The sequence below is a fragment of the Kogia breviceps genome, chromosome 3 (genome assembly GCF_026419965.1).
Source record: "Kogia breviceps isolate mKogBre1 chromosome 3, mKogBre1 haplotype 1, whole genome shotgun sequence".
NCBI lineage: Eukaryota > Metazoa > Chordata > Mammalia > Artiodactyla > Physeteridae > Kogia > Kogia breviceps.
The window spans coordinates 53,517,322-53,540,663 of NC_081312.1; the positions used below are offsets into that span (position 1 = coordinate 53,517,322).

The 23,342-nt window shown below is 33.2% G+C and overlaps 1 protein-coding gene across 7 annotated transcripts in view; it reads left to right on the top strand.

The window, feature by feature from the left end:
* Window positions 1-23,342, top strand: part of MDGA2 (MAM domain containing glycosylphosphatidylinositol anchor 2) — an 819,485-nt gene that overhangs the window by 754,935 nt on the left and 41,208 nt on the right. For all 7 annotated transcript variants that reach the window (XM_059056743.2, XM_067028497.1, XM_067028498.1 and 4 more), the window contains one exon: window positions 19,532-19,709. In XM_059056743.2, the coding sequence (XP_058912726.1) occupies window positions 19,532-19,709 (178 nt within the window). The remainder of the gene's footprint in view (window positions 1-19,531; window positions 19,710-23,342) is intronic.

Below are 23,342 nucleotides of genomic sequence, written 5' to 3' on the forward strand. Positions count from 1 at the left end.
TATATGTTGAAAAAGTATGAAATCATATTTAGGAAAAGATTAAAAAGCACATCCTATGTTTAGTCCCTCCCTGCGATGAGGGAAAAGGAAATGTATCAGGAAAGAGGTAGATTGTGGGGTTCCATTAATCTGTAAAATTTTCTCTTTTTAAAAGACATCTAAGCAAAATATGATAAAATATTGAGTTCATTTTATTAATAAATATACCATGGTTAATTGTTTATATATTCTCTGTATGTTTCTGCATTTTAACCTTTTTCATAGCTTCAAAATTGTTTTAAAATTAAAATGCTTCCATAGTTCAGATGGTTGGTTTCTTTGGTCACACAGTCTAATAATCTTCAAGCACTTATAGCAAATATTCAGCCAGCTCATTTATTATTAGAAAGGAAAAATAGTGGATTATGATATAGTGTTAGTAGTGCATCTCATCTACAGAATTAGATATTACATAATGTTCAAATATTCATCAATTTCAGTGCTACTGTACATTTTAAAGACCACCTTATATTACTACTGAGGAAACTGCAGCCCTCAAATTTCTTGATGAGCCCAAATATAAACAGCTAATAGTTATGAAAATATAAATAAAAACCAAGTAACCAGACTTACATATTCCATCCTTAATCATCCTGGACCCTTTTGCTTTTAAGACATTTCAACTCAATTATATGCCTTTTCTCTTCTAAATCTGTTTAATGAATCTTGTTAGGTAGTGTCCTTGTGTTTTTATAATAAAATTTTAGTAATACGCAAGCCACATTATAGCTATCATTTTTAAATAAATATATAAAAGGACAAATACAATATAAAGTCCCACTTGAAATAGAAGAAAAACCATAAAAAAGCAATTCATATACCCACAAGTCTGGGAAGGTTCATATGGGATCATAAGTATACTCTAGTATTGCAAAATCCAGATTAGGGCCTAAGGAATTGTATTTTAAATAATGTGGAGTTTTTCTTTTCACCATAATTTTTGTGAGATCCTTTGTTCATTATCCAACCTTCTTGATTTGTCTCATCACACTTATTACTCTCTGACATATTATGTATTTAATTTTTATTATTGTTTAGTGTTGTTTCCCACAACTGAAATGATAGTTTTGAGAAAGCTGGGTATTTTTCTTTTATTATGATTATTGTCATCATTGTTGTTGTTAATTTTTTTTTACTATGGATTCCTAGTATGTAGATAATGGAATACTGTATATCTCTTAGTCTGGTTAAGTGCCTGACATATAGAAGGCACTCATTAAATCTTTTTTGGTATATTAATGATGGTATATTAAAACAATCTACTAATTATCATTTATGTGGATAATGAGAAGTACAAAAAATAGTAAGAACAATTCAAATGTTAAAACTTTTTCAAAATCTAGATCTTGGTTACACTGTTGAAAAAATGAACTAATTTAAAAAATAGAAACATTTATTTAACTGAAGACATTATACTATTTCTACACTTGTATATGGTCTACATAAAACCCTTTCTTATAAAACAAGGAAGGGAAAAGTGAGAGCAAATAATAAGTCGTGCTTATGTGTCCCATAAAGAGAGGAAGTGGAAAGAAGAAGGTTCATCAGTGACTCTGGATTTAGACCATAGTAGCATCTGTATATTTGCCTTATGAAGTTACTGCTGAAAACTCCTCTACAAGCCCAAACAACATTGTCCGTAGTGGTGAATGATTAAGTTCCCAACACAAGCCACAGTTATCTCTTTTTAGGTTTACTCCCAGGGTTAGCCATAGTTCTTTAGTTAAGATTGCCATGCCAAGATGGTCCAGAGAAAGCTCCAGCCTTGGCCACCTGCTCAGCTCACCATTTTTAAGCTCTAGCAATGAGCCTAAGACAGTAGGGAAAGGAAAGGTGTAAGCATGGCTTTCCAAACTGGTTGGGAAAACTAGAGACAATCACAGGTTGGTGAAACAACATCTACAATGGCATAGAGGCATGGAATAAGATATTTGGGTCTGTTTAATTCATTGTGTTATTCATTGCGTTTGGCACATACCTGCAGTGCAGTAAATATTTGCTGAATAAATGAATGAGTATACGTGCGATAATTTAGCTGGACACTAGTACTAGGTTTGATTTTCTTTTCCTTTACAGTTTGAAAATTTTGTTCCATTGTCTTTTTTATGCACTGATGCTATTGGGAAGCATATTGTCAATCTGATTTTCCAGCTTCCAATATTTTCTTTTTTATATATTCTTAAATTTTACTATAACAAGTTAAAGTGAGTTTGTGTGTATGTTTTTTCCTCACCATTATATATATCTTTTAGTGCTTTAAAAGACATTTCATTATGAAGTCATTTAAAATTTTTTTAAAACTTTTTTTTTTTTTTTTTTTTTTGCGGTATGCGGGCCTCTCACTGTTGTAGCCTCTCCCGCTGCGGGGCACAGGCTCCGGACGCACAGGCCTAGCGGCCATGGCTCACGGGCTTAGTTGCTCCGCGGCATGTGGGATCCTCCCGGACCAGGGCACGAACCCGCGTCTCCTGCATCGGCAGGCGGACTCTCAACCACTGCGCCACCAGGGAAGCCCAAAACTTTTATTTTGAAATAATTATAGGTTCATGAGAGGTTACAAAGAATTGTACAGGGAAGTTCCATGAACCCCTCCTCCAGCCCATTTCCAAGCCAAAATCCCACACAGAGTATATTATCAAGAGCAAGAAATTGATATTCATACATTCTGTAGAGTTTAATGAGAATTCTCTAGTTGTACAGGCACTCATTTGCCTCTCAGGGAAACTTATTTTTCTCCTGGGCTGGACATGTTGTATCTTGTAGTCATATCCTCCAGGAAAAATTTCTTTTCTCCCACTTTTCTCCAGGAAAGAAGAGTGAGGAGGAAAGAAAATACTCAAGTTATTAATCTGCCTACAACTAGTATATCCACTTCCCAGCCCTTTATCTGGTATGATTAAATTTTGGCTTCTCAGCAGGAAAAGCCTGAGCAAAGATCAACTCGTAACAATGATGTGGGGCGGGTGAGAAAAAAAATTATGTGCCAACCTGTCTCCTCTTTGTGACATGGCCTTTTCCCATTAGGGTTGCAATTTACCCCCCTCCGCAGGTTCATTAATCTCCCTGTTGCTTTCATGGTGTCTCCAGGGTTAGGTCTGGAGAGGAGCAAAAATCATGTTAATTTCCTTTTTATTGAGAACTGCACTGACTATTAAATACTACCTTTGCTTAATCTGTGCTAAAATTTATATTGTTTTCCAATATTTTTGTTGATGTTATCTGTCTAATTAAAGTGATTGACACCCTTTGTCTTAATTACTTGACTGACCTTAATATATTATTTCCTTCCTGAAGTATTTGCTTTTAACCTTTCTTTTCAAACTTTCATTTTCTTTTTCTTTAAAGGAGCCACTGAACAATATGTGATTGCCTTTAACTTACATTATTTGTCAAGTACCAAAGACCACGTCCATGAATTATGTCCTCAAAGTTTTAGCGCTACCTCCCTAGACTTACCCACTTGATAAGTCTGTACTTGGATGCCTCATTGCCTCTCAAGTGTAAACATGTCTAACTGCTAACTTATTCTATTTCAAGCCCAGTCCTCCTCCAGTGTCCCCGTTATACTGAATAGTCCTATCATCGTCCTATTGTTCTAGCCAGAGATAAACTGGAAATAATTCTTGACACTTCTGTTCATTCCTCCTCTCCAGTTCATCACCAACTTCTGCCATTTTTTTTTCTTGAATATCCTCAAATCTTTTCACATTTATCCATCTCTACAACAATCACCAAATCCAATTTCTTGACAGAGAAATTACCAGAGCCTCATGCTGAATACTCTTGCCTCCTTCAAATTGTTTTCCATGGTTATCCATTTTATTTTTAATTGCTAATATTTGTATTTTTGATTATACAAGCTCTTCGGTATATATTAAGAATTCTGTCATAAAGTTTGGAAATAGTCTTTCATACACTTATCCTTTCATTTATGTTATTTTTGTTGTGCATATTTTTAAAAATTTTTATACAATTGAATTTTTCCATCTTATGGTTTCTGAATTCTAATTCTTCTTGGAAAAGCTTAGCACACTCAAAGATCTAAACAAAATCGCAAACGTTTACTTCTAATAATTTTATGGATTCATTTATTTACTTTAAAATTAGAATCTAGCTGTAATTTATTTCAATAAATTTTCCTTTTTAAAAAACGTAATTTATTTATTTTTTGACTTCGTTGGGCCTTCGTTGCTGAGCACAGGCTTTTTCTAGTTGGGGCGAGCGGGGGCTACTCTTCGTTGCAGTGCACAGGCTTCTCATTGTGGTGACTTCTCTTTGTTGCAGAGCATGGGCTCTAGGCACTTGGGCTTCAGTAGTTGTGGCACTCAGGCTCAGTAGTTGTGGCACACAGGCTTAGTCTCTCTGTGGCATGTGGGATCTTCCCGGACCAGGGCTCGAACCCATGTCCCCTGCATTGGCAGGCGGATTCTTAACCACTAAACTACCAAGGAAGTCCTAAATTTTCTAATTAAAGAAAATGGGTAAAAATGATTACAATCCCCCAAACTAGGTCAGATCCCCATGTTAATCATGTTATAATTCCCAGCTTATGATTATATATTTTTGCATGATAATTAAGTTAATCTCTCTCTAACTGCACTCTTTTTACTTACATACCAGTTGCCTATCAGAAATAATAATACTAGTCTTAGGACTAGCAGATGTAATTATTGTTGTATTAGCTAACACTTATGTAATGCTTGTTTTGTGTTACACATTGTTTTGAGTATTTTACATGTATTAAGTCTTTTAATTCTCACAGTATCTCAGAGGCAGTTACTGGGTTAGATTTTTAGGCTCTATGAAGAACAAAGATTCTGTTTAATTTGTTTAAGTAATAGGCTGTCAGTATATGGTTTTGAATGAATTAATCAACCAATGATATTGTGCAACATTTTCCATTAAAATAAGGTATAATTGACTTTTGTTATTGAAAATGCAAATGACCATAGTATATTCCTTTGCATAACATTGCTTGCTTCTCTGATCATTTTCAAAAGCAATATTCTAAGAATACTTGGATGATTAAGACATTTTTCTGGAAAATGACAGGAATACCGGATATAGGTATGAGGATAATATCAAGTTAAAATAATATTTAAGCATAGGCATACTTCATTAGAGTGATGTTAGATTATATGCTTAATAATACATGTAAATATGTTAATAGAGTAGTAACCTAAATATGGGTTTCACATATGGATATATATAGATATCACATTATGAGTTTTCTGAAAAACATTTAAATATGTTATTCTATAATGACATTGATTGCTTCAATTATCAATTTATTTTGTGCCATTTGGGGGGAAGGGGCTCAAAAGACTGTTGATATATAACTGTTTCAGTATTTACTAATGAAAATTTGTAGAATGATTTCAATAATTACCTCTTCCCTAAAACTGGAATTAGTTTCATGTTATAGAAAAGAGCTATAACTAGCTAAGCATCTATAGTCGATGACATTTTTTAGATAAGGTAAATGTTAGCTTCTAAAAATATTGCTTTTAATTGTCATATATGAAAAGGAGTATGAAAATGCAATTATATGACAGTATGATACATCTTGGAGCTTAAAGCTCCAAGAACTTATATATTGAAAATTTTCCGTTTAATAAGAAAACTTTGCTGTTGGAAATGTGTGATACACTCAAAGTTCTAATACCACATTATAGAATATTAGATTGTTGTTCATCTAAAATTTATTTCTCCCCAATTCTGATCTTCATGGAAAGAATGTATCCTGTACCCACAGAATTGAGCTTGGGCATGTGATTTACTTTTGTCATTATGGAGTATGTACAGAAATGTTAGACGCTAGTTGTAAGCCTAGGCATTAAGAGGCCTTGCATGATTTCTGCTCACCCTCAAGGACCATCTGACCTCACCAATGAGACAAACGGTAGCTTAGTGGTCCAAGAAGAATAAGAGACATAGAATTGACTTGAATTTGATCCATGACTAGACAAGTAGCATCAAGTGTAGCTTAAATAAGCCAAAACTGAACCAACCTGCAGATGCACAAGCAAGAAACAGATGCTTTTTGTTTTATGCCATTAAGATTTTCTGGTTATTTGTAAAACAGCATTGTTATACAACAGCTAAATGAAACAGGCATACTATTATTTTTTCCTTGATATCTTACATTTCAATTTTGCAAAGTGAGTCTTTGATAGAAGACAACATTAATGCAACCATAATCTGATCTGTTAAAAATGTCTGGAAAAATTTGTTTTACAATTTTACATTGAGTAAACTCAAGAGTCTGTTTTTTTTTTAAGATATATAGGAAAATAAATTATTAGTATCTATAATAATTAAGATTGTGTGTAGTTTCATATAACTGAAAAGAGCAAAATAATAAGGGCTTAAATGAGATAGATGTTTATTTCTCTTTCACATAGAATCACTTCAGACATCAGCAATCCAGTGTTGACATGTGCTCCGTAGTATCATAAGAGACCTAAGGTTATAGCTTTCTTTTTCCCTGTTGGCAGACATGTCTTTCATGCCCAGGTGACCTGAGGATCTAAGATAGCTGCTAGAACTTGAGCCACCACAAATTAATCACAGGCCAGAATCAAAAGTAAAGGCAAAGCATTAAAAAAATAAAATCCTTAAAAAACAAAAAAACGAATAAAAACCCTTACTGGCTGATTAGACTGTCTGCCCCAGCCTTCCCAGAATCACCATGCAGCAACTCTACTCACCTCTCATTGGCCAGAATTAAATCACATGACCACATCTTGTTTAAAGGGAGACTCAGAAATGTAGCACAGCTAAAAATTGGGTTTTCTTGCTAAAGAGCAAGGGGACTGGGAATGAGTTAGAAAGCAGTAAATTTAGTGACAGTGCTCTGTTTATTTACTAAGAAAAGTTATTGTATCTTATTGGCCGTAAACTCACTAAAAAATAAAGACTTTATATCTCAGGAAACTTTTAAATCTAAGTTTCCTAAGACTCTAAAACAATGTACACAGAGTTTGAAATTATCTTTGAAACGTGTTTGAATATGTTTTATATAACATTCCCATTATCTTGTTCTCTCACCCTTCCATTTTCAGTTTAGCAGATATAAAAAGAGCTTACTCTGCATGGTTTCTCCTTTTTTATTGTTTTTTAATGCCAATCTAGTTAGGTGATTTTTTAATAAATGAATAAATGTATCAGTCAATGTTGCTGTGCAGTGTTTATTATGAAAAGAGAATCTTGTTGATTTTCTTCCCCAAATGCAGTAAGAGATTCTAATCTCTATTTACATATTTGGGTAAGCATTGTTTTTTCTTCTAAGCCTATAATTTGAAAGCAGTTGGATGATCAAGACTTTTTATCATTGTCAATAATTGTTAGTATCAGTATATCAATACATTTAAATTGTTATACGATTAGTTTCTATTATATAAAGTTTATGAAAATATATTAACCTGAGGCTTCTCCCTGTGAGTATCAAATTGATTGACCAAATGGATAACTATTTAACTATGTGGTATCAACATATTCTAATGAAACATAGAAAATATTCACAGTGATATTGTAGATTTCAACTAAGTTTAATTGAATAATTCATCAAAGTACCTAGTGAGTGTTCAGTAATGTTAGCTATTATTATAAATAATACTACAAAAGCATTTCACTCAGGCAATTGAAGCAGGAAAATAAGATTAAATTACTTCGGTGGCAATATATAAGTTGGGTAGGAATCAAAATTCACTAGTAGTAAAAAGTTCAATTAAAAGATTAGAGGAAGTTATTGATGAGACATGGAGGGGTCAGGTGGCATTTGTAGTATCAAAATACAAAGCTATTAGTAATAAATCCAGAACATAGCTGTAGTAAAATATCTTAGAGATGTAAAGCAGTACACTGGGTTGTTCATAAAAGGAAAGATGTGATTATGATCCCCTTTATATCAGAGAAATACTAAGATGAAATGCCAAAATCAAACCCCTAAAAATTGATCTATTTAACATCCTGAAAAAATTAACTTATGAAAAATGATGCAGCCTGAACTGCTTAATTCCAATTTATTAAGGTTGAAATCTGTAATGAATTAATCTTTAGGCTGAGGTGTCCTTTCCCCTGCTGATCCAAGCATGGCAAGAAAATAATTAGACTGTTATTTCCAAACTTGATAGGAAACCAGTTTTTCTTCTATAGTGATTTATCACTACCTGCTAAAGAATGATTATTTTTACTGTTTTACATGGTCTCTTGAGTGGTTTCAATGTTGTTGTTTTAACAGATGAGAGTAATAAATACATGGTTGAGGGGATACACCAGTTACACAGGCGAGTTCTTTCCTGAGGCAATATAAAATACCATGTCATTTAATGATTTATGTAACAGTTAAGAGCACAGAACTTAACATAACCAGAGCATACATTCACTGGAGTCCCAGAGTAAACTTCAAAAGCAGAATCTGAATTCTCTTAAACTGTCAGGACTCACAGAGTCAAAAGCTTTTTGTATGACTAACCCTCATCCAAAAGATAGATCCATTAGCTTAGTCTATCACCCATTGCTATGTAATTCAGTTCAGCATAATTAGCCCTTCCCTAGTGTAAAAATTCTTTATCACTTTTCTAAGGGGATGTGAATAAAGTGCACATAGGTTTGAAAAACTTGTGAAGGCAACACATTTAATATAAATAATAGGAAATAAAGAATAGTGATTAAGAGGGTAGCCTTGAAATTGGACAATATTGGGTTCCTATATCATCTCTTGCTTCTTATCAACCATATGACCTAGCAAAGTTTATCAGTTATTTAAGTCTCAGTTTCCTTGACTGGGGAAATAAATATAATAATTCTAACCTCATTGGAGTTTTATAAAAATGTAATGAAAAATAGTATATAAAATATTTAGTACAAAGCTTGGCAATAATGAGTCCTCAAAAAGTTGGTAGCTATTATTTTTTACTTCTCTTAGTAGACAAAAATACTTAAATAATTTAGTTGAGTATTACCAGCTGTCATCCCAAACTGCAGTTCTATAAACTGTGGAAGATGAGCCAAACATACTTTTAAAGGATCAGGCTTTCTTGTGTCTGGTGGTTGAATTAAAAGGCATACTATACAGGAGTCATCATTTATGCAGCCTGTTCCCTGTGGTCACAATGTATTGAAGGGATCCTGATTTACTACTATTTATGCTCAAAGAGAATATATACTTAAAGGGAATCTTTCAGTAAGCTCAGTCTTTTTGATTAATTTCTTAATTCCTATGTAAAGAACACTGTAGTTGTCAAATTTGTTCCTAGAAATTTAAATATAGCATTGAAATATGAATGTACTGTATCTACATTTTTATATTTAAAAATGAGTGTTATATTATATTCCTTAAAAGAAACTTATACTTCATTGTTAACAGGGTTGTCATTTGTATCTTTAGAATTCATGTTTCTCATAATGGGACCATTTCCCCACAGGTAGAGATATGTTAGCCTGACCATGACCAAAATGACAGTTTTTCTGAGCTAGAACCACCCATATTCATTTCTACTACACATTAACACATGTTTAAGTTTAGATAGGAACTTTTTCATATGTTCAAATTTTGTTTTATTTTTAAATCTTAAAATGTTTTATTATAATCATAGTATAAAATAAATCATTATCAAAAATGTCCATAATCAGGGAGTGCTTTGGGTGATGAATTGTAGTTATTAGAATTTTATATTCTAACCTTTAGACAAAAATAAACTATCCTTTATAAACTGAGAAAAAGATCACTTTAGTATCAAATCAAAAGATGTCCTTATGCTCTGTTAAATACTAGATCTTTTAAATTCTACCAAATTGTGAGTTTAAACTATATTTTTCAATATAGTTTACAATTATGCCTACAATTCTTCATTAAAGTTATTATTAAGTAACTTCATAAAATAGGAAAAAAAAATTATCTCATACTTATATAACAAGATAAACGTGTTCTACAGAGTTAAAAGAAAAAAAAGTTTCCTGGAGCATTTCGTAAGCTAAGTGCTAGCAGCTACCTTTCAAATGCCATGTATTTTACAAACGATAAAAAATGTTCATGCAAAGGGCAGGAAAAGAAGATTAGCAAGATTCATTTGAACGCTCTATTTATTCTGTATGTCTTCTGAGGTACCATATTTACTCTTTTTCTCTTTACTTTTATTATTTTACTTTTATCAGATGTTTTTATCTTTGGAAACAATAATTGTACACATTATAATAGAATATGTGGAAATATAATAATACAAGCTAAAGTTAATTTAGCTACCACATTGAATTGTTTGTGCTTAAATTAAATAATAACTAAAATACTTAGAACATCCTAGTATATATTGAATTGGCCAAAAAGGTCCTTCAGTTTTTTTCTAAAAGGTGGCTCTAGTAGCTCTTAGTTGTCTTTAACTTCATTCGAAACAATTTTGTTAGACTGTATTGTGACAGCTGTCATACCAGAGTGCATTTTTAAAAAGACTTACAAAAATTGGTGAATTTTTGTGCAGCCACTTTAATATTGAAGATGGAAGATAAAAGCAACATTTTCAGCATATTATGCTTTATTATTTCAAGAAGGTAAAAACGCAACTGAAGTGCAAAAAAAGATTTGTGCAGTGTATGGAGAAGGTGCTGTGACTGGTCAAACGTGTCAAAAATGGTTTGTGAAGTTTCATGCTGGAGATTTCTCTCTGGACAATACTCCACGGTTGGGTAGACCACTTGAAGTTGATAACGATCAAATCAAGACATTAATTGAGACCAATCAACGTTATACCTACATACAAGAGATAGCCTACATACTCAAAATATCCAAATCAAGCGTTGAAAATCATTTGCACCTGTGACCAAAAGTGGGATCCAGCTGTTCGCCGTTCAAAAACCAATAAAGAGGCCAGGAGGGTAGAAAGGAAAGTTTGTTTTATTTTGGATGCTGGCAACCAGTGGGGAGGGTGGATGCCTGTCCAAAGGCTGACTCCCCCCACTGACAGTCAGTGGGCAAGAGCTTTTATAGACAGAGGTTGGTGCTACATGCAGAAACAGCACAGTCAGCTCTGACAGTCATCTTGAAATTAGTCATCTGTGGTCTGACCAGCATCATCTTGATTGTTTTAAGTACAGTTAGTCTTCAGTTCCAGGGTCAGTTGATTCCCATTTCCTTGAGGGCAATTCTTGGAATTGTGGCAGCTTATGTCATGGCTACAGTCTGGTCATCATATAGTTAACTTCTTCCACCTGGTGGGGGTTTCAGTATCTGTAGGACAGCTCACAGGATAGGGCTCAGAATATTATCTACAGTCCTTGAGGAGGAACTAAAGGTCCTTGACTATGCTTAATGACTAAACTATTATTATTTGGTCTCCTTTGACTGTTTTCCTTTCTGTCTGCGTATTCTCACTTCTCTGATTAAACTTATTCTTTAGCTAAAGTTTTTCCACAGACAAAAGGCAGGCAGAGATGAAAATACAACCCTCCGAATGGGAGAAAATATTTGCAAATGAAGTAACTGACAAAGGATTAATCTCCAAAATTTACAAGCAGCTCATGCAGCTCAATATCAAAAAAACAAACAATATAATCCAAAAATGGGCAGAAGACCTAAATAGACATTTCTCCAAAGAAGATATACTGATTGCCAACAAACACATGAAAGAATGCTCAACATCGTTAATCATTAGAGAAATGCAAATCAAAACTACAATGAGATATCATCTCACATGGGTCAGAATGGCCATCATCAAAAAATCTCCAAACAATACATGCTGGAGAGGGTATGGAGAAAAGGGAACCCTCTTGCACTGTTGATGGGAATGGAAATTGATACAGCCACTATGGAGAACAGTATGGAGGTTCCTTAAAAAACTAAAAATAGAACTACCATACGACCCAGCAATCCCACTACTGGGCATATACCCTGAGAAAACCATAATTCAAAAAGAGTCATGTACCACAATGTTCATTGCAGCTCTATTTACAATAGCCAGGACATGGAAGCAACTGAAGTGGCCATTGACAGATGAATGGATAAAGAAGATGTGGCACATATATACAATGGAATATTACTCAGCCATAAAAAGAAACAACATTGAGTTATTTGTAGTGAGGTGGATGGACCTAGATTCTGTCATACAGAGTGAAGTAAGTCAGAAAGAGAAAAACAAATACTGTATGCTAACACATATATATAGAATATATATATATATATATATATATTTTAAATGGTCATGAAGAACCTAGGGGCAAGATGGAAATAAAGACACAGACCTACTAGAGAATGGACTTGAGGACAGGGAGAGGGGGAAGGGTAAGCTGGGACAAAGTGAGAGAGTGGCATGGACATATATACACTACCAAACGTAAAAGAGATAGCTAGTGGGAAGCAGCTCGGTGCTTTGTGGCCACCTAGAGAGGTGGGATAGGGAGGGCAGGAGGGAGGGAAGTGCAAGAGGGAAGAGATATGGGGATATATGTATATGTATAACTGATTCACTTTGTTATAAAGCAGAAACTAACACATCATTGTAAAGCAATTATACTCCAATAAAGATGTTAAAAAAAAAAAGGCAGGCAGAGGACATGGTGGGGAAGGACCATAGGGTCCTGCTCCATTTCACACCAGCTTGGTTACGTTAATTGCTTTGATGTTTGGGTCCCACATAAGTCAAGTGAAAAAAACCTTCTTGACCATATTTCCACCTGTAATTCTCTACTTACATGTAAAAACACTTTCCATTTTTAAAACAAATTGTGATGGGTGATGAAAAGTGGATACTGTACAACCATGTTGAATGGAAGAGGTAGTGGGGCAAGTGAAATGAACCACCACAACCACACCAAAGGCCAGTGTTCATTCAAAGAAGGTGATACTGTGTATATGGTGGGATTGGAAGGGAGTCCTCTATTATGAACTCCTTCTGGAAAACCAAATGATTAATTCCAACCAGTGGCCCAATTAGGCCAACTGAAAGCAGCACTTAATGAAAAGTATCCAGAATTAGTCAACAGAAAACACATAATCTTCCATCAGGATAACGCAAAACCGCACATTTCTTTGATGACCAGGCGAAAACTGTTAGAGCTTGGTTGGGAAGTTCTGATTCATCCACTGTATTCACCAGGCATTGCATCTTCGGATTTCCATTTATTTCAGTCTTTACAAAATTATCTTAATGGAAAAAATTTCAATTCCCTGGAAGACTGTAAAAGGCATCTGGGAACAGTTCTTTGCTCAAAAAGATAAAAAGTTTTAGGAGGATGGAATTATGAAGTTGCCTGAGAAATGGAGTAAGGTAGTGGAACAAAACGGTGAATACATAGTTCAATAAAGTTCTAGGTGAAAACGAAAAATGTGTCTTTTATTTTTACTAAAAACTGAAGGCACTTTTTGGCCAACCCAATAGTACTCACTCAATAAACATTAACTATAAAACTATTTAAAATATCCTCATGTAACTCTTCCAATATATTATAAACAGTCCCATTGGGAAGTAAAGTTAAGTCACATTAAAAAATATGAACTAAACACTTAAGACTATATAAAATGCTAGTCTTTACTAAATGTTTAGCTACTGCAGAAACATTAATTTTTTTTAGGGTACTAAAGGAACTCCTTTCATCCAAAGTTCTGTTCTAATATTTGTCTTCATTTTTCTGGAACTGCATTTTTAACTTTAAGCCATGGCACACAATATATTTAGGAAGTTGTAGGCTCTAATTTTTTTCTACTTCTTGTATTTCTTCCATTTCTATGATCACTGAGCAAGCATATTTCATTTGGTTGTCACTGAAGACTGTTCTATGTACCTAATGTTTAGTTCTCACTTTTTAAATTCTTGAAATGTATTTGCAAGGTCTTTCAATTATATACCAGTGATGTTTACCAGAGACTCTGCCTGCATATCCACTTTTCATCCCTTCAGACAGCAGTGGCCCACCAAGGTAGGCAAGGATGGAAAACTTCAAAACTGCATGAAAGACTGAGAGATTCACTGAAGCTGTGGACCCACTCCATGCTGTCTTTACCTAAGGGTTGTATTCTTTTGTTTTGTTTTTTAATCAGGTAACTATTATGATAAGGAATATAAATTAGAAAAACTATAGGGAATGACAATCAAGACATTCAAAGCTAAATGCAGATTGACATTCATATACTATGTAAGTTAAAATTTTGATTACAAAGGAGAGTTGGGAATTTGAAATATTAACAAATGCATTTTTTCATCCTTGTAATTCTCTTTTATCAGCTACTCTCTCATTATTTAAAATCACAACAAAGGAAGCTGAGGTTTACGGTCCAAGAACATGAATACAAACCCACAAACACACACTCGTGCAGAATTAAAAAGATAGCAAATGAGCTTTGAACAGATTTTATAAAACCGAAGGACAAACAATAACCTTGAAAGCCTAGACTTTAAATCAAACAAGAGTTCATAGAAGTGGGCAGGAGGTCATTAAGGGAGAAAAGGTGTTGAGTTTCAGAATAAAAATATAGAAAGATATTCCAATGCAAATACACAGAGTCCCCAGGTATCAAGAATATTTTAGTAAAAATATTAGTAAAGTGAAAGAAGAACAGTAGAGTAAGTCCTAGAAATTCCTTGAGAAAGGTACCTACAATCCACTTGGGTAGGAAAGAAATGGCCCACTTCCCCACCGGTAGATCAGGAAGACGACAGAACTTGCCTTGAAGCTCTGGGTCCTTCCTGAGGGGGGCCTTGAGTATCACAATATCATAGACTGAGTCTGATTTTAAGGGACTGGGGCCTGGCAAGTCTTGCTTCACTGTGTTATGGGAGAAACAGGCTTCTTCAAACCTCTAAAAAAGGGCAGAGATGGAGCTTTTAGACCAAAAGAACCTGTGATTTGCCTGAGAAAGATGCAGATTGAATAGAAATATTGACCATCGACCAAGGCAGTTCCAAAAACAATGCAAAAGATGCTAGTACAGGACAAGAAAGACCTGATGAAGTTGACTAAATCCAAGAGAATATCAGTAGGAAACAGGATAAACCAAGCAACAGTTATCCCCTCTACCACCAAGCCAGGAGCACTTAAGCTGGGGAATGGGCTTCTCTGCCCTGCCCCACCTAAGTACTTCCCTAGGTGGTACCCAGTACACAAAGTGATTGGGTTAAGTTTATCAAGTTCAAATCTTAAATGTATTAAGTTTAACTTAGATTGACAAGAATTCGTATTTCATCAGCAGAAATGAGGTAAGTAGAATTCAGTTTTAGAAGAATAAAGAATATCCGATTTTTAAGAGAAGCACATTGGTGCTTATAAAATCCATACTTTCTCCAATTGCTATTGAATTTAAAACTGTTCTGAGCCTCACTCTCTGGAAGTCAGGATTTCCAGATATTGTGTGTTTCAAGTTACAGATCTTACCATTCAGAAAAATTATGGCTCATTTCTTCTTCAAATAGTGAAAATAGTCTTCTAAATTATATGAAAGGAACATATCTCCTAGGGACAGAAAAAGTTACATGATTTTTTTTTACAAATAGAAATGATAAGAAAGACTTTACACATTGTTTTCATATCAACATGCTTACCAGGTATGTTCTGGAACTGTCATCTGTAGTTATGTTTTAGGTCCACTTTCTCTGAGGGTTTTGTGGTATTACCTCCAAACAGTGGACTAATATTGTATTTTCTTTTGTGTATGTGCAAACAGTGCATTTAGTTTTCCATTTTTACATTTTGCACAGCTCACTGATATAATATGAAGTGTTTAATTGCTTATTCCTCAACTACTGAAGTATATACTTTCATTATAGCTTTACATTAAATATTTAGAATCAAAGTTATTGCTTTTTTAATACACATATGAAGTTATCTACTCCAGAGTTTGTAATAAGTAACAACATCAATGTACATGCCAACTAAAATTACTTAAGTAAAGCATCTCATTATAACGACAGAATACCAGTCTCTCCTTGGGATGTACTATAAATACTGAGTGGTATTAAACTTATATTTAACATCCAGAAAAGTATACCTTGATTAAACTTGTATGTCTTTAGATAATAGTATAGTGTCAAATTATTATGTATATATTCCTGTGGGTTTAAACTACTTTTGTCTTCTGAAATAACAGTACTTTGCCTTTAGTTCATATATAATAATTAAAAAATCTAAAGACATTGAAAGAATTGACATTTGTATTATATTATTTTATAGAATTTTTAGTCTCCAAAACTGATAGAAACTTTGTAGTGTCTAGTATCAGCTATGCATGAGTAAAGTACTTTCTGTCAATTTAGGTTTTAGGTCCATTTTTACTAGTGTTTGTAAATTCAGTGACTGTATGCAGTTATCACTAAGTTAGATTTTCTGCTGTACTCATTGAGTCAGTTAAATATACACTGTGTGCTGGAATTTAATCTTGTCACATCTTTACCTAGTTAATGACCAGACACTACAGGTAAAAAAATTAATAAGAAATTGTTCCTAATTTATAATCTATGTGCCAAAAAAGTACTTTTAAGTGTATTCTAACTAAATATATAAAGACACTGGTTAAAACAATTAAGGGAGCAATTAATTCTGGGGAAGCAAAGGAAGAAATGATGCCAGATAGAGTCATTTTGAGTGTAACCAAATTTTGCAGCTGCTACTCTCTAGGCAACCTTAGGAGAGTTACAGTGACTTGCTTCTTCCTCAGTTTCCTCAGTTTGTATAATAGGGCTAGTATTAGTTCCTACCTACTAAGGGTTGTGGTAGATTAAATATAGTAGGTATAATACAGTTAACTTGGTGCCTGACTGGCACGTAGTAAGGACTAATAGATGTAGCAGGAGTAATCAGTGTAGAGGTGTAAAAGAAACCACTAGTATTAATGCTGTGGAACTAGCAAGGCTGAGCTGTGCCTCCACAAATACAGACCCTGGGTCACCTGCTTCCAAATTACCCTGTAAAGGAGGAGGTGCTTTTAAAAAAAAATGTATTTCTAAGCTCACTGAAAAATTATATCTGTAGACTTCATTGAAGCAGAAATACTAGTGGTTAAGACTTGGAATTTTGGTTTTTAACAAGATTGTCCTGTGACTTTCATGCTTGCCTAAAAGTGAGAACCACTAACACAGTGTGTTAAAAACACCAAATATAAAACTCCAGAGACTATCAACATTTAGAACTCAGGAAAAGGAAAAGCAGCCCAGCAAGCAGATGAGTTGCCACAGATGTGGATGGAGGAAGCAATCAATACAAGAGTGCAATCTTAACATTCAAGGGAGAAAGAGTTTTAAGAACACTCACGGTTGCCTGTCTCTTATTCTTCAATTCTTTCTTTGAAAAACAAAGAGAAATATTTCAGGTATAGCCAAAAATAATATAAGTATTTTTATATACCTGCTGCCAATCTAAAAATTAAAAATCACCAGAGTTAAGTCCTTTGTTATCTCCTCACAATTGCATTTTCTCCTCTTGACGCTCTTCTAATCCACGTGACCAGTATGTTAAACATAGCATTTACTATTTTCTGCATTTCTTTATACTTTAATACATATCTATGCATCCCTTATCAAAATGCATATTTTGAACTTAAATTTCATAGTATGTCTACTTTAAAAATAATTTTCGCTCAATATTTTGTGAAATCCGTCCATGGTGATGTATTATGTCTTAGGTTCATTTTTCATGGTATATTTTAAATTATATTTTATGAAGAGTATACAATTTGATAATTCTATCTCTTACTGATGTTTAGATCATTCTCTGTGTTTTCTATGCCATGAATATTCCTGTTTCCTGTGTACACGAGTTTATCCGTTCTCATTGTAATATTGTTTTTATTGCCAAATGCTCTCCATACTTACACCAGTTTACATACTTATAAAAACTATATTTTTAGAAGACAGTTTTCTGTAGGTCTCTTGCTTTTTTGCATAACATATGTGCAGAGGCACTGTCTTTTTATTCCAGCCTATCTTTTCAAGGTTATTTGCATAGCAAACATCCTTAGAATATAGAGACCTCACCCTGGAGCAGAGGTAAAGCCCATTTAATATCTAGTATAATCAATATAATGTCTCCTTCTTGGGCAATGGTTAGACAGGCTTGGGTACTGTCAGTTATAAAACACTAGGGTCCCTTAAGCTCAGAGTCCTACAGATGTGATACAAACAGAAGGCATGTGCAAAATCCAATTGGGCACTTCTGCATCACCCTGTGGGAAATGGGAGGCAAAGGGAACCAGTTTGAAAGTAAAGCTTGTACTGTCTGCTGTGTCAGGAATCCTTTCCTCTGACTCAGTAGTCTGGATTCTTCTCCTTGTGCCCATGATACTGTTGCAGGCTAACTTGTTAGCTTGTAAGTAGACTAAAATCTCACCCATCCACCCTCTCTCTGCTGCTCCAGGTTCTTGACAGGGATAAAGATTCTTATTGTTTTATATTTGCAACAAACCTTAATGTTGTTATCTTTATAAGCTTTTTTCTGGGAAATAATATTGTGGCTTTAATTTTCACTTCCTTGATTCACCGTGAGGCTGAGACTTTTCTCTAATTACTTATTTGGGCTTTCTCATTTATGAAATACCTGTTCCTATTAGGCTAATTTTGCTATTGAATTCTTTTTCTTATTTAGTTATAGGAGGTTTTAATATATTCTGATTAACTGTATTTGTTCTAAATATCTTTTTTCAAGCCTCTGCCTTTATTTTACCTGTTTAATGAGGAACACTGATGAGAAGAAATTTTTATGCTAAAATTTTAATTTTAATATTAATTTCAAATTTAAGATTGGCTAATTTATCAATCTTTTCCTTTACTAATTGTGCTTTTCTATTCTAAGAAAGTAACACCTTACCTGAGGTCATAATGACATTCTTCTGTTTTTATTTTTAAATGATTTAACTTTTGCCTTTTAAATTTAAGTATTTGATCCTCCTGAGACTGCCTTTTCTTTTCATTATAAGATATGCTATATGGATTACATTTATGTATTTTTTTATATACATAACCAGTTGAGTGGTTTATATTTTCATGTCTTCTATGTGAACAACCCCACAAATCTATATATGGGCTTTCTGTTCCATTTCATTATTTTATTTGTCATTTGTCTAATGCTGTGCTAATAGCACATACTTGAGATTTTCATTTCCAGAAATATAGCAGGCCAGGCTATATAATTAGGATTAACCCACCCTCAGAAAACAAACAAATACATAAATATATGAATATGTATATATATATACACATTAACATATATAGTGTGTGTGTGTATGTATATATATTTTGGCAGTGGTGAGGCAGACAGGATTGAAAGCCCAAGGCCTGCCCAAAGCAAGGGATCATCTCCACTTTAATCTGTGACACCAAAGGGCTTTATATTCAAAGTAAAAGTGAACCATACTATTGATGCCCCTAGGAGCATATCAGAAACAAAGGTACATCTCTAACGGAATATAACTTTGTCCTAGGCCCCAAGGAATCCCCAGCAGTAGTATTTTTAGCCACATGACCAACACACAGTTAAAAATACCAGGAACATTATTATATAATTCTTTTAATTTCAGGCTGGACAGCAGCGATGGTGGGAACAGGAGATTAAAATAAATGGGAATATTCAAAAGGGAGAATTAATTACATATAACTTGACTGAGCTAATTAAACCAGAGGCTTATGAAGTCCGACTGACTCCTCTCACCAAATTTGGAGAAGGAGATTCAACAATTCGTGTCATCAAATATAGTGGTAAGTAGCTTTTCATTTAAAAGTATTTATTTGCATACTAAACTCTCTAGAAGGTTGTAACTATCTACCAAATTTAGACACAAAATAAAAACTTAGCATATTGACTTTCTGGGTCATTAGCCAAGTGAAAAAAAAAATCCCACAATACTTAATCATCATAAATTGTAATATTTGGTTATAAATAGAGATATTGAAAAATGCTTAATTAACATTGAACATAGGTGATAATGTCACAATGTCTTTTTATTTTCTATCCCATAGTTGTGAAGCAGTATGTATACATTTTTTTCAAATTCTTGATGATTTTTAAATTAATGTCATTAAGAATTTAGGAAATGTGATTGAATTTTAATTTTTTTTTTTCATTTTTCAGAGCAGTTTTAAGTTTACAGACAATTGAGTAGGAAGTGCAGGGTGTTCCCATATATGCCTTCTCCCCCTGTCACAGTTTCCCCTATTATTAACATCCTACATTAATGTGGCACATTTCTTACAACTGATTAATAATTATTGATACATTATTAAAGTCAGTAGTTTACATTGGGGGGGTCATTATTTTTGTTGCACAGTTATATGGATTTTGACAACTGTGTAGTGTTATTTATCCACCATTACAGTATCATACAGAATATTTTCACTGCTCTAAAATTCCTCTGTGCTCCACCTATTTATCCTTCCATCCCTCCTCCAACCCTGACAACCACAGATCTTATATCTATAGTTTTGCCTTTTCCAGAACGCTGGGTATTTGGAATCATACAACATATAACCTTTCCAAACTGGTTTATTGTACTTAGCAATACACATTTAAAGCTTTTCCATATCTTTTTGTGGCTAGGTAGCTCATTTCTTTCTATTGATGAATAATATCCCATTGTGTAGATGTACCACAGTTTATCCACTCACCTATTGAATGACATCGTAGTTGATATTTTTTTGGTCACTGTTTTCTTTTAGATCACTGATGTTAATGTGTATATGTTAATGATAGTTTGCATTTATAAACAATATGCATTTAATATGTCTTTACTATTTAAATGTCCTACTTAAAAGTAGAAAATAGTATAAACCTGTGAAAAAAGTTGGTGAAAAACTTTCTAATAGTTCAAATAGAAATAATGGTGATTAGATATGATATTTTTAACATATACCTGACAGATTAATATTTTATCAGTTGAAATTTATGTACATATTTTCAGTTGAAATTTATAATATTCAAAGACTAGCTCTAAAATCAATGTATTTCTCAAGGTTGAATAAGTCACTGGCAAAATATTTCATATGTGTTTCATTACTTCAGTGGAATATTATTCTTTTTATTATTGATTGTTAAGGTTTGAGTTAAAAAAAGATAATAGAATGAGGTTTTTTGCAGCTGAAGTTCTCCATTCTGTTTAGCATTAAGTAATTTTTCCTACTTAAGAGGGTAACAGTGAATACTGTTTGAAGTAAAAAAATAAAGTGAAATTATTAAAAACTCTTTAGAATTGTGAAGTCACTTCTCTTCACTCTCATCAGTCAGAGTACACATTGGGCATTATATATTCAATTTTCATTAAAAAATTGAAATATATAGTGGAATATTCATACAGGATCAAGGAATGTAAAAGCATTAGAATCACTGTGTATATTTTCTTGAATATGATTCTTTTAAAAATGTACATTTTCTTGTTAGTGATGTAACTATTATTGCAGAAGAGCAATTGTTATTCTGTAATCACCTTAATGATTCCGTCGAGCAAACAACTGGATAACATTCCAGTATACTTTTCTAAATTTTTAGTGTCATACGTTTTTATAAAATATGAATGATCTCCTTCTAACTAGTATTTATGCTCCCTGCCCCTAAGTTGTAAAACTGTAAACTATGTAATATGGAGGGGCATTGGAAACCATGTATTACTATTCATTCCTTTAAAAGATGAAGATATTAAGACCCAGAAAGTTTGTGTCCTGTAGAGTTAAACAACTACAAAATGACTAACTCTGAGTAAAACTAGGGCTCACTCCTCCATGACAGAAATCTTTACTTATTTGCTAAGTTTAGAAATTATTACAACTTGTCTTACAGAGATATAGAAAAAAATCTTCATAAACTCAGTAGTTCTTATTGAAAACTCAGAGGTAACAAATGAAATGAAAAATAAATCTGGAAAATAGATATTATGTTTAGTTCCAATGTTCTTTAATTATCTTTATATATTAGGCATGCTTATTAAAATCTTAAACATTTAATTAAAAATTACTTCTGTATACTATGGACTTGGGTAAAGTATACTTTAGTGTATATAAGCATATAATGTATATAGGCATCTATAAGAAATTTGACATGCTAGTTTGAAAAAAGAAAAATAGACTCACTGCAATATTTCAAATTTAGAATGGCAAATTTTCACAAGGTTAATTGTGATATTTATCGTGAATTTGATGACTAAAACATTGTAGGAGAAGTCTCAAAATCCATTCTGGTCACAGGTTACATGTAGCTGTGACATTTCTTAGAACTAAATTATAATTTAAAGATGCTTCTTTCAAGGACAATATATAAAAATTGTAACTTCATATTATTCTAATTATGAAATAATTTTAATTTTTAACAATTAATTTTCAAATTAAAATATACTGATACTTTGCAAGAAAGGGAATTATTTTTTCTCCCCTTCAGTGGAACTAATAAATGTATAGTCCCTTCTCTGTGTTATTCATTTCATAATTTACAATGGGGAATGAACAATTAGTACAACTAAAATAATGGGAATAGTCTGTCTTCTCAATGTAGAAATAGTAAAAAGTAATTTATTGAGAAACTAATCACTTTGTTACAATTGATCTCAGTGTACTAAATTTAACAATTATATATGAACTTATTTCATGCATGTGTGTGTATTTTTGACTATCACACTTTACTAGTATGTCCAAGTTTAACAAAAGTGGTTAATGGCAAATGCTAGGAATTAACAACAAAGTAGACAACCTTCTGGAGGTTAGATTAACTGTCCATTGTAATCTTGGGAGACTGCAATAGTGCTTTCTTTTATCCAGAATGGAATTTTCTCTCAGAGTGATAAATGCCTAATCGATATATATAGCTACCATTTTGTCACTTAGGTTAGACATATTTTTGTTGCTGTTTCAGTAATATTTAAAGTATTCATTCCTCTTCAGGTAGAAGTCAATTGGCACTTGTATTGCAAACACAATTAGTTTTTTGAGATAAATAGTTATTTATTCTGGTACACGAAAATACAAATGCATTACTTAGCATTTGAAGACTGTGTGTGTGTGTGTGTGTGTGTGTGTGTGTGTGTGTGTGTGAATGTAATTAAAGCAGCATCAAAGTAGCTGTTTGTTTGGGACACACATAATGACATGATATGAGGATTGCTTTAGTTTCACCAGAAATAGATAACAGCAAAAAAAACTAAAGTGTAACTAATCTCTGTTGGGTAATTGCATTCATTGTTAAAACATCTAGATTATAGGTTGTCAGCCTCAGTTTTGATTTCTCGGTTTTGTTTAGCACTGGTTAAGATGTAAAATATCAGCAACTCCATTCCTTGGAAAATGAACAAATCCCACAGCTATTTAGCATTGATCTTTTGGGTACTTTGAGGCTGTTACTGCTGAGCTACA